Below are 12,813 nucleotides of genomic sequence, written 5' to 3' on the forward strand. Positions count from 1 at the left end.
AAGAATAGTGCACCATTTAATTTTTTGTTAATCTCCAATCATTCTTTATTCCGAGAAATATGCCAACGTTTTTCTTTCTTTTTCCCTTTTCAAGTGATTCATCTGTGGCTGCCCCCAACTCTCCATTCTGCTTCATCCACTGCTTTCTCTTGTTTGTATTTCGCTTTCAGATCCAGAATGCAGCTTCACAATAACCCCGCTCCGCTCAATGTATTCTGACCCGCATTCCTCCGACCCTTCACAATATGCAATTGCATCTGACACTGTCGCCATCGTGTACCCCGATGGCAAGTGCCCAACCAGATACCGCTTCACCTGCATCAACGATGCTCTCCTTTCTGGATCTCCATCCAACCCGTTTTCCACCGCTTCACACATCTCTGATCCACGTATGCTCTCCATTCCTGGCCTCTCCCCATTCTTTATCTTCTCTCCAGCTGTCTCAGCCTCATACTCCCCAAACGGAATCTGCAGCGTCAAACACTCCCACAGCATCATCCCTATCGAGAACACCACCGTCTTTTTCGTTGCATGCTTTTTGTCCCATTCAGCAGCTCTGGTGCCTTCCATCGCAAACACTCCTTTCTGTTGTCTTCATCATCCTCAAAGGCAGATGAGGGCAAAGAGTCGCTTTCATCATCACTTGCTGATGTCACAACTGTTGATGAAGATATGGAGGACGAAGTGTCTGAGTCTGATGAACAATCTGAGTGCATGGCAATGCAGATGACCATGTGCTCGGAGAACAGCACAATGTGCGGACTCAGACTGCCCAGCGACTGAAGAGGGTTTTCCATTTCATCAAACGAGTGAAGGGCGAGATTAGCCACCCAGAACAGGATCTGGGCAGCTGTCATTTCTCTCTCTTGAAGACTTCCAATCGCCATCTCTTTTTTTCTCATTTCTCCCATGAAGAAGCATGAACAGCGAATCCCTCAGATCCACAATCAGCTTCTCATGTGGTGATGAACAGGCCATTGCATCCACCAAGTTCGACATCGACGAGGTTGTCGGACACAGATCCTCTCCTCGAACAAATGTTGAATCTGAATCAGTCGTATCTGATGTTGAAGTGGATGAAATGGATGGGGAAGGCGTTCTCTTTCTCGATATATCATCATCTTCTTCTTCTTTCTCCAGCATCCATTGAGGAATCTTGTCTGAGTCTCTTCCAAGGATGTATTCAGTTGATCCACTCTCAGAGAGAAGATGCTCTGATGACTCAGAATGTTGCATATTCGTATCATACACCCTCTTCTTCATCCTCTCATCATTTTTCTTCTCGGCTTCTCTTTCTGCTCTCCTCCACTGCTCCTCAGGTGACATCTCCATCGTTACCATCTCAAATGCCTTCGGATCCTTTCTGATGTTGTCGTTCACAATCTCTCTCAAATCTTCTGCTTCATTCTTGACCTTCTTCCATCGAACAATAAATAAAATAAATCCAATCAGAACAATCAACAATATGATGCCCATGATTATCACAATCAACAACCAATACGATTTCCTTCTTTTCCTCCCTCGACAATCCTTTCATCTCCATTGGCCTTGGGCTCACTTCTGTTCTTCAGGATGAAAGGATCAGTGGATGATGGGTTTTTGGCATTTCCAAACAGAATGAGCACTCTCACCTCTGCCTCATCTCCTGCCTCACGAATTATCTCCCTTTTCAGTCTCCCTTCGACTTCTGTCTCCGATGCATATCCGCTCTCATCAAACTCATATTTCTCTATCTGCTTTTCATCGCCCATCTGCTTTACAATCATGAATGACAAGTTGCACGGGAGAAGCAGCTTCCCTTTGAACACAACCTCCATTTCTTCTCCTTTCTCATTTTCTTCAATACTTTCCAATACTGGGATGAAGAATGGTGATGCTCTTTCAGAAATAATCCCTTCAAAGCTGCACCCATCATTCGACATCCAAAGTGAGGTATTATCCTTCAATCCATCTCCACCTTTCAAACTCATCACATTCAATGTTCCAGAATCTGAACAGATAATGTTTCTTCTCAATGATGGATATCTATCAATAGATGGATTATTATTCACAAACTCCCCCTTTTCAATCATCACATTTCCTCCGCTCACAGTCATCCCTCCCTTTGAGGAGTTGCAGATTGTTGTGTCTTTCATCATCACGGAACTGCTAGAAAAATCAACAACTGAACCATTCCACTGACAGATCTTATTACCAACGCCATTTATTTCTTCGGTATTATCAGCCAGGTTTCCTTCAAATGTGCACGAATCCATCAAGATATTCTCAGTCAAAGCGATTGCCACTTGGCTCCCCTTTGATGGCTCTGATGTGCATTTATGAAAAGAACAGTTGCACATCTCAAAGTTAGTCATGTGCTGAGCTGTGCAAATAATGCAAGGCCCAGAAGACAGCCGGCTGATGTTTGAGAATGATGATAACGTCAAAGATAAAACGAGTGAAGAATGGCCATTTTCAAATGAAATTAGACTTTCATTTTGCAAAGAGATATTTGTGACTGCCAACTTTGAAATTATCACTTTCTCACTCTTTCCACATTCAATCACTGAGCTTGTGCACTGGACATTGCAAGCAGTCAGATCTTCAAATGTTGCTCTTTCTGAGCACAATATCTGGAACATTGGTTTTGAGAATTCCAAATACCCAATGCTACATCGATCTGCCTCAAATATCCCATTTTCAACAACCAGCAGAGAAAAAGTCAAAAAGGGTTTGTGAATTCTCCAATGATCCACTCTCCGATAGAAATGAAACAGATTCGAGAATTAGAGATCCATTCAATTGGTGTATTAAGCACGAGCAGACAACATTCTGCATTACACCAAAAACAAATGAAACTTTCTCAATTCTAACAGACTCTGATGTCGTCACAGCTCCTTCACCAGCCAAGTTCATCTCATTCACTTTTATCTCAGCATTCCTGCTTGCCTCCATCGACTTGATTGTCACCTTTTGAGCTGAGCATGAACCAGCTAATATTGTCTCATTCCATATCAGCAGCTGCGAATAATCCGATGGAATGATGTGGCTCACCCCAACATTCAGCGATGAGCATGCACTCTTCATTTCCCCACAGTTCTTGCTGTTGCTACTGTTTCCCACAATCGATGACACAAATATGAATTCGCTCCTGAACACATACACCCTCCCCAACAGATCCTCTTCGTCCCCATAATCGTCTGCTGTGCACCCCCATATCGCCAGCTCCTTCACAAATGGCTCCCCAAAGTTTATCAGGAACTGTGATTCACTTATCTGCGAGTCAAGGTCTATGCTCTTCACAAACACATCTCTCCCTTTCAATGCAACATTCTCCTTGAATGTGATGTTCGACAGCACAAATGGCAAAGACTTCTTTGCAACACTCTGTGTTTTTAAAAACAATCCTCCGCCTCTCCCATTGTTCGAACAGAAACATTCTGTCACATTTGTGTGATTCATTTCCAGTCCCCCCTCTCTCATCGAGAAGGAAAAACATGCATCCTCCTTCATTCGAGCTTGCCGATCCACATTTATCAATTGTCGAATTCTCCATTTTCAATCTCATTTCATTCGGTACATCACAGAAAAGCAATGAAGGATTGCTTAACACGCTGTGCTTCACATTCAAAAATAAACATTGCTCAAACAGAACATTCCACTCTTCTTCTGCATTATCATTTCCATTTTCTGGAATCTCATTTTCATTCATCACAATTGCACTTTTCCTGCTCAATGAAATTTCTTCAAAGGAAACATCGCTCACGGTTATCACACATCCAACTGATATGCTCATTATCTCATGCATTGATGCCAACCCTGCCATCTTTGTCTTTTCAATCTCGACAATTCCTTTTGTGGCACTTATCAATACAAATGTCAATTCACCTTCAGCATTGTCACTTATGTGAATTGAACATCCTGCAATAGTCGTTTTGATTGCATCTGTACCTGTCTGGACGAGGATGTTTGCCTCGTTATCGAAGGCACTAGGGATCAGAATCCCCACTTCTTTGAATTGAACAACCCCTTTGCATTCAACAACAGCATCCTTGTCTCCTTCAATTATTTTCACAAATTGAATTTTGTCTGTTTCGCCATTTGTTCCTTCCAGCCTCATCCCACTCACACTCATTTCAGTCCTCACATCACAAGTCCCCTGAATGGCAATCGACTCAATCCCCAAACTACCCCCTCTCCTCATCCCATAATCAACAGATCCACACGGATACTCCAATAGCCCACACACAACCACATTGTTTCCTTCCTCTGCAACAAATACACTCGACCCAACCTCTTTCCAGAAATAGATCAGTGGGATTGCACACTCTCTGTTTCCTCCATCATACCCTTTCATCGAATCTTCGGTCAGTATCTCCAGTCTATCTTTCACAAATGGCAGCGTTTCGTTCTTGATGCTGCTGATAAGCGATAGAGATGAAACAAACAAATCTTTTCCATATTTTGCATTGTTCTGTTTGTCAGAAGAAAAAGTTGGAGAAGATATCACAAATGTTGCCTCGCCCATTTCACTCAACAAGTTCAACATTATTCCTCCTCCATATCCAACTTCTTCCCCTTCGTGCAGTGCTGTGCAATAATAAAACTCACACTCGCTCATCAACAGATTCGTATTTGTGGATGCTTTATAAAAGAATGCACCACCTCCAATCTCTTCTTCCTCTCCTTCAACGGAACACCCTTCAAATGTGCAGTCATTTATTTCTGCTTTGTAATCGCTTCCATCATGACCATTCATTATGCTGATGCACCCTCCACTTCCCTTCGAACGAGTAATCGATGAAAATGTGCATCCTGTTATCTTCTCGATATTTCCATTGTGGCACTCAACAACACATCCATTGCCAAATGTGATTTCTCCAAAATCGCTGTTTGTTATATTCAGTGAAGGCCTTGAATTAATACTTCCCTCAACAATGAAAAACGATGAATCTCCTTTTTTATATTCACTGTTGAAAACTCAATCACTTCCACAGCTCCTCCAACAACACTCACAAACACTGTTGAAATAGAATCAGTGCCTCCTTCCATCCCACATTTGTTCAGTGTGAGTTTCCCTGAATGACACTCAAATACACTTTCATGAGATGAAAGCGATTGAATCAAAGAAAATACAATGCTGGTCATTGACACAGAAACTGAGTTCTCAATCAATCCGCTTTGCGTTCCATCTGTCAGATCGGCAACACCACATTTCATTTCATTCTGATTTGCCTTGATGTTCCATTCATCTGTCCTCAAGCTCACTTCATCCTCAAAGGCAAATGATTCAAAAATGGTTATGTCTTTTTTCTTCCCTTCAAAGTGGACTGATGCTGCCTTCTCAATCGTGGAGCATGGAAACTCTTTAAATCCACACATCGAAAAATCATGGCTCAGTGATCCTCCTCCAACAAATGCTGGCGCAGAAAAGTTATTCCACAAAAAAACACAAAGTGGAATTGGGAACGATTCATCTCCATTTTCAAATCCTTGCATTTTGCTCTTCGTCTCTAACGAATCAGTCAACGAAGCGATTTTCCCACTTTTTGCTGTTGTTTCCAGATCGATTGAGTCAATAAAAATGTCACTTCCCCATTTGGCTCTGTTCCCCTCAAATGCTGATGAAACAAGAAACTCTACATTTATATCTCTCACTTTCAGCCCAACCCCTCCTCCTCTCCCTTGAGTAGTCGAGGCATAACAGTTTCTCACAATACCTCCATTCATTGTCAATGAACCAACATTCCCCATTTCAATCATCATCCCTCCTCCAAACTCAGAGTCTTCACTCCCACAGCCATCAATCGTGCATCCATCAAGAGTTATTGAATATGACCCTTCACCCACATTCATCAGCGATGATCCTGCTGTTGTCCTCACAATGTTGCTGAATGTGCAGTTATCCAGAGACAATGAAACTGAAGATCCTTGAGGCAGAGATATCGCACTTGTGGTGCTGAATGTTTGTCCCCATCTCACACCCTTCATCTTCAAACTTCCCCCTTCCATCTTCACAAGCGAGTTCTGAATGCTCCTCTCTTCTGAATGATCTGCATCCATTGAAATATTCAATCTCTCCAAATTGATCCCTCCAGCCCCTTGAACCTCAAACAATATGCTTCTTCGGTTGTTTTCAAGTGACGAATTGTGAACCACTGACAGATCACTCACAGTCAACTCCCCTGTTCCAACGCAAAACAGGCTCAGTCCATTTGATTCAAATTGTGTTTCAATGGCTGAGCCAGCTGGAGAAACTCCATTCACAAAGATTGTTTTCTCCCCAATATCAACTCCTTTTCCTTCCACAACTGTTCCACTCAACACCTTGATTTCCTCCACAAATCCAGAAATCATTTGGGAAAGGCAATGGCTGATTGTGAAGCATGAGCAGCTTTCATTCAATCCACAGCTGAATGTGTCTTTTGCATTTGGCTGTGTTTGAACTGAAGCAACAAATCTTATTCTCCCTCCATCATTTCTCAGCCATTCACTTTTATCAACAATGGATGAATAATTTGTTGAAACTCTGTTTTTTGTTGTTCTAGTCGAAAAGCAAGTGTTATCAATAAGGTTTATTGTTGAGTTATAAATTACAATATCATTCCCTCCTTTATGAGCGACGTTGTTGTGAAAAAAGCAGAAAAACATAATAATCTCTTTATATTTATTATTTTTGTCAATATATATTCCTCCTGCCCCTCCGATTGATAAACAATTCAAAAAGCAACATGAAAGGTAATACTTTTTGGCGTTGCATCTGATTATCTCACATGCTCCTCCAGCTGAACTTATTTCTAAATTTGCGCTGCAATAGTTAAACAAACAGTCGATCATGAGGATTTCTTGACCATTGACAGGACAATCTCCAACACTTATCCCACCTCCATCATTTCCTGACCAACAATCTTTGAAGAAACAATTTGAAGAAAAAGCTTTTGAAATTATTGCATAATAACAAATTCCACCACCTCCTCTATCTCCTTCAAGCATTGCACATGTGCAATTGTCGAACTTACAGTGTTCAACATTTGCCTCAAGGATATTTTCCCCATAAATACCACCTCCCCTTGTTTTTGTTGCTTCACAATTCGAAAATGAAGAATTGAGAACTGTGAGAATTGCATCTGGATTGTCGTGCACATAAAGTGCTCCACCACATTCAGCTGTTTCATTGATCCATTCACTCAACTCAAAGAATTGGGTCTCTGATGTGCTCAACCTGTTTCTTTTGTTCAGTGAGTTTTCGATTCTCATATTATTTATGAATGATGAATTTGTTGATGAAAATGAAGATGAATGAACAGTTCCACAAATGATTCCTCCTTGAAGTCCATTTGTTGAATCACATATTTGACAATTGTCAAGAACACTTTTCCAGGCTCCGAGTTTTATTTTTTCAAAATTTGAATTATGATATTGAGTAATGTTGAAAAAAGAACATTTTGATATTTCTTCAGAATCACAACATCCAGAATGTAGAATGCTTCCACAATTCAAAATCACATTGTTGCAGAATGATGATTCAGATAATCTTAGTGAGGCTGTGAGTGACGTTGAAGAAAGGCTGCTCATTTGTTGATTTTTTGGAGACTGATATGAAACATTGAAGAGATTGAATAAGCCAAGACAATGAACAGGAGAAACACTCATCTTTTCTGATACAACAATTGTGATATGTTCAAACTCACACTTTGAAAAAGTATCTATTGATATGAAAGGTATGGATCCATATGTTTTTATTATTAATGACGATGCAATCATTGATGCATTTGTTTCTACCATCGATGATTGGACTTCAGTCAGATCTCTTCTGTCACTGATCAACATTAAGCCAAGATAAGAAATCTTGTTTGAATAATCAAAATCTTTCTGCTCTTTCCCAAAGAAAAATCCATCTTTTTCAAGCAACCGTGTGTAAATTGTTTTTGATTGAAAGTCATCATTTAACAAAGAAAAACTCTCCTGAGCTTTATTCATTTCTATTCCCTTCTCAAAGCGTTGGAAAGAATGAATCATCAAAACGAATGCAATAACAGTCCATTTTTTAGAAACAATCATTGTTTTTATTTAGCTTGTGGTTCTTGCTCACTTGTCAAAGATCTCTTTTCCCAGAATAACTAATTTTCAATTGACAAATTGAGGTCTTATTTTTTCTTTTTGAAAAAAGCCACAATTTATTGTGAACTTTTCGTTTATTTTATTTTATTATAAGTCCAACATTGGCAAAAAATATAATAATGATAAAACAATAAATAACGAAAGAATTATAAAAGTTGAGCGAAACAAAAAACAGAAAGAAAAGTGCATCAAAATGAAAAGTCTTATCCAGCTGAATATTAATCACAACTGATTCCAGAAAAACTAGCCGAAAAATAGAAAAAATAACATCTCGAATAATTTGATTTTTGAATGATTATAACGTATTTTTTTTCACAAATTCCAAGGAGTATTTTTCCATTATTATTGAGTGATTTTTCATTTTTTAATTTGAACACTTAATATTTCTCATAGTCAACTTTGTTTAATATAACAACAACCAAATGATTTCCTTTGAACACTGAGATTTTCATTTGCGTGGGGTTTATAAAAGGATATTTATTATTTATTTTTATTTTTAGGGTGATTTATGTACCTGGACTTTAATTTATTTTTGGTTCGAAATAAAAAAAAATTTTTTTTCAAGCAATCCTATTTTGATAACAAAAATTGAAATGATTAATAATGTATATAATCAACAAGTTCTCTCTTCATAATTTTTCTGGAATTTTTATAATTTGATTCATCGTCCAAAACATCATCATTCAAAATGTCTGATTTGCAATACTTTCTTTTTTTTGGGCTTTTCAGCTTCGAAAAGAATTTTTTCTTCGTTTTCTTTTTTCTTTTCTTTTCTTTTCATATCTTCTTTCATTTCCTTTTCTTTTTTCCATTCTTCAAGAAATTTTTGTTCAGTAATAATTTTTCCAAAAAAATCAAACCTATTTGTTCTCTTTTTCAGTGTCACTGAAGGTTCCTTTGGAAGTGTTGATAGTACTAAATGCCACTCGTTTGAAAGCACGCCGCTTTTCTTGAACGAGGAAACAACAGTTACTGGAAGCAGTGCAGTCTGAAGAGCTTGTGGAAGAACATTGGAGAGAAATGGAAGAATTCGGAGGCACAGAGTACAGAGAGTTGATGCATTTCTTGAAGACTGCAAACACACCACAATCAAGAGGTTGTGTGATGTGTGAGCTGTGAGGAATAAAAGTGACGACGTCAATGTTGTTATCAGCAAATTTCTGCCATATGTCAGGCTGAGCCCGAGAAGAGTGAGAATCCAAAAGAAGAAGACATCTCTCGTTGGTTTTCATTAATATTTTCCTTCTTTCGATGATTCCAGTTAATAAAACCTCTTCTGCGTATCTTTGAAATATGCTTTCCGTCATCCATCCATCGTTGTTATCCCAAACATCAATGAATGCGCTCAGAAGAACTCGCATTTCCTTTGGCAATTTGTGGCATGGCCACAATACAACGCTTTTGAGAGGATATCCATCTGCAGCAGCTGCGACAACCAAAGTGGCATTTGGCATGTTTGTGGGTGTTGTATGAAATCCAGCTGGTACTCCTGAAGGGTGAATCATTAGAGTTTTGAAGTAATCAGATTTGCGAAGTGATTATTCATCAGTGTTAAAGATTAAAGAAGGTGAATAATGATGAGGATTGTGAAGATTTTGTAGAAGCTCGTAGAAAGGAAGAAGAGCTTGTTGATTGGATACTGAGAGACGTTGGATATCCACATTTCTGGGCATGGACGCTTTGAGCTCAGAATTCCTTTTTGCAAATAGATATGGATATGATTTGGACACACTGGTGTTTTCATCAACATCAGTTTCTGATCGTCTTTTTTTTGTCGGAAAGGACGTATTCTATCTGAAAAATATTTATTATAAAAAACGAAAGATAAATGAATGTATAATCAAACTAATTCTCTTGTTCTCTTTGCATTTAAACTTGTTCCGGATAAACTTTCGATTTTAATAACTCCAACAATAATGTTTTTGTCCTCTTCATTGAATAGTTCTGGCCTGCCAGGTTTTGCAACAGCTCTGCCGCTTTCAATTACTGAAACTGCTCTGATTACTGCTGAACGCGAGAATTCTTTAGAATTTATTGAGTCAACAATTCGAACATGTCCTTCAACAACTGTGCGCGCCATGAATTCAAATCGATTTTCAATTCTTCGATTTTCAAATGACATCATTTTTTCTCGAAGAATTAACTGTCCACGTTCTCTTTTGGTTTTCACAACACTCATTAAAAAAATATTCTGGTAATGATCTTTTTTTATTTTTATTAAAAAATAATTTTTGAAACGAAAAAAATCAAAAAAAAAAAAATATTTTCTATTTAACTTTAACTTAGACAGCCCATTTGTTATTACCTAATCTCTTCAGTGGAGGCACTAATCAGAGATGGAGGAGCTAACCCCCCCTATCTCTCTCTCTTTCTCTTTCTCTCTCTCTCTCTCCCATCAGAGATTAGGTATAGTAATTTAAACTAGAATTTCAGTCACGAAATTTTCGTTATATACTGAAAACAATAAGAAAAATATAAAAAGTGGGTTGATTAAACTTATTATCAAAAAAAAAGTCCGGGTTTTTAAAAAAGTTCGGGTTAATAAATCACCCTATATTCTTTTTCTTTTTTCTAAGAAATTTTAACAGAATTATTAGCTGATGAGAAAATTTTTTATTTTTATGTAATGTCAGTTTCAACTCATAATTTTTTTCAAAAATCGAACCTCATAAGGAATTCAAGTTTTGAATTCAAAAGATCAATGAGTATGATAAACAATTAAAGGAACAAGCATTTCTTCATTGTCGCATCCAGAATGTGTCGAAACATAAGTGTGATGCCCCCAAGTGAACCGGCTATTCTCTTCAAATCGAACGAATGAATGAAAACGAAAATTCAAACAATAGCAAAAACAATTTTTACACATTCATTTCAGAAGAATCATCACAGTTATTATTTTCATGATAGTTAAAAAAACAAACTTCGAGGAAGAAGAATCCAATCTCCAACAGATTCTCTTGCAAGTGAGCAGAGTGGAGTAGGTCCAAACAGTCGAAAGTCTTCAGCATCTTCTGGAGATATAAGAATAAAACGCTAAAATTTATAAAAGATCAATTTGTAATATTCGTAAATTTTTATTTATGTGAATCCATTAAGAGAATTTATTTTCTTTTTATGGGTGTAAAAAATGGATTGCACATACGTCACCAAAAACTTGCTCGAAAAGCTCCTTAAATTTGTATTTCATTCCATCTTTGCAGTGGAAAAAGGCACATCTCCTATCTCCAGCTTGGTGATCTTTTGTGAATAACATACTTTTCATTTCACGGATACGCGTTTTATGTGCTTTTATTTCTTTGTCTGTAAGCATTGATGATAAAAGAAGTGAGGACTGAAGTTCTTGACTTTCATCATTGCTTAAATGAAAATCAACAGATCGATTGAGTGAAGATAATTCAGAAGAAAAGATTAATTCAGAATGATTTAACTTTGAAGAAGATGGAGATGATGATGATGATGATGATGATGATGATGATGATGATGATGATGATGATGATGATGATGATGATTGAAAATATACGTCCATTGATGGAGATTTATTTTCATTGATTTTAACTTTTGATGTTGATTGATTTTCTGAAGGTACAAGTTTTGGCCAATCCCAATCAACATGATGAGAGAACGGTGCAGGAATATGACCATGGTCAGCTGTTACGATTATGCTAAGTTGGATAAAATTGAAACATGGAAAAAAATTTTAATGATTAAATACAATAATTTTGTATTTATAAAAATGAATACAATAAAAGCAACATTCAAAAATAGAACAACAGAGTAAAGAAAATTTGTATGTTCTCATGCAAACGTTGTGTTTTTCATCGTTTCTGAGAGTTTTGTGAGTGTGTGTTCTAAAAGAAGTAGATCTTCTCGAACAATTTCTGAATCTTGAGTTTCATGATGAGAATCAAGATCGATCTGTCCCCAATAAACATCAATTAGCATAGTATTTGAATGAAATGTATCTGATATTATCTGTTTACAATCAGCAGGTTTATCGGAATCAATTTCTGATTTTGAAGAATCTGATATTTGTGAAATATCTTTTAAGGTCGGTTCAACAATTTCAGTTTGTTTGACCTTAACATTTTGAGGACATAATTGTTCAATGATATTAACAACTTCTCCAAAAGAGCTGAATTCATGGAACGAAGGTTGGGCGTAAAAGATTCCGCATGAGAGATTTTTTGTTGCGCTGTCAGAATTTGGTTCAACATCCGAAGATAATGTTGAAGTGGAAGAACAGAACAAGCTTTCATCATCAAATTTTTTCTTCTCAGAAATTTTATGGTATCCAATCTGGGGGTTGAACACATCTTGAGGAGTTATGTAGGCAGTTGAATCAGGAAGGATGTTATAATGCTGCCAAATTTCTTCGTCCAATATTCCAAGTTCCTTACAATCAGTAACAAAACCAAAAATATGCACATAATACGTACCAAGCAAAAATAAACAAATGGACAAACATTGCAACTCTTTTTTGATCTAAAATCTGACATTGTGAAAGGCTGAATGAGCCGGTCATGCTTTTTGAGATATGTTCTTCCAAGTATCCCATGTTCTGATGGATACAATCCTGTATAAAACGATGTTAAACAACTTGTTGTAGTAGAAGGAAAGACTTCACATTAAATAGAATTAGTATAACTTTAAATTAAAAAAGAAACTTGCTCTGCATTGCTTTTTAAAATTTGTTCGAAGAAAAGACGATTCAGG

The 12,813-nt window shown here is 37.4% G+C and overlaps 3 protein-coding genes across 3 annotated transcripts; all 3 read right to left on the minus strand.

Annotated features, from left to right (window-relative positions):
- Positions 1-132: 132 nt before the first annotated feature.
- Positions 133-6,336, minus strand: MONOS_18257 (uncharacterized protein; the record flags this gene model as incomplete). Its single annotated transcript, XM_067871259.1, has 8 exons — positions 133-500; positions 578-779; positions 838-1,416; positions 1,527-2,397; positions 2,506-2,612; positions 2,806-3,366; positions 3,560-4,904; positions 4,961-6,336. 8 exons carry the CDS (start codon positions 6,334-6,336, stop codon positions 133-135), a joined length of 5,409 nt encoding a protein of 1,802 aa, XP_067720022.1.
- A 2,324-nt stretch (positions 6,337-8,660) lies between these two features.
- Positions 8,661-10,180, minus strand: MONOS_13679 (uncharacterized protein; the record flags this gene model as incomplete). The annotated part of the gene is made up of 5 exons (XM_067866402.1): positions 8,661-8,670; positions 8,961-9,096; positions 9,185-9,589; positions 9,833-9,890; positions 9,947-10,180. The coding sequence occupies 5 exons, from the start codon at positions 10,178-10,180 to the stop codon at positions 8,661-8,663; spliced, it is 843 nt and encodes a 280-aa protein (XP_067720023.1).
- A 123-nt stretch (positions 10,181-10,303) lies between these two features.
- Positions 10,304-12,596, minus strand: MONOS_13680 (uncharacterized protein; the record flags this gene model as incomplete). The annotated part of the gene is made up of 4 exons (XM_067866404.1): positions 10,304-10,902; positions 11,022-11,762; positions 11,906-12,492; positions 12,564-12,596. 3 exons carry the CDS (start codon positions 12,594-12,596, stop codon positions 11,213-11,215), a joined length of 1,170 nt encoding a protein of 389 aa, XP_067720024.1. The 3' UTR covers positions 10,304-10,902; positions 11,022-11,212.
- Positions 12,597-12,813: the final 217 nt, after the last annotated feature.

The sequence above is a fragment of the Monocercomonoides exilis genome (assembly GCF_001643675.1).
Source record: "Monocercomonoides exilis strain PA203 chromosome Unknown scaffold57-524287, whole genome shotgun sequence".
NCBI classification, from domain to species: domain Eukaryota; phylum Preaxostyla; order Oxymonadida; family Polymastigidae; genus Monocercomonoides; species Monocercomonoides exilis.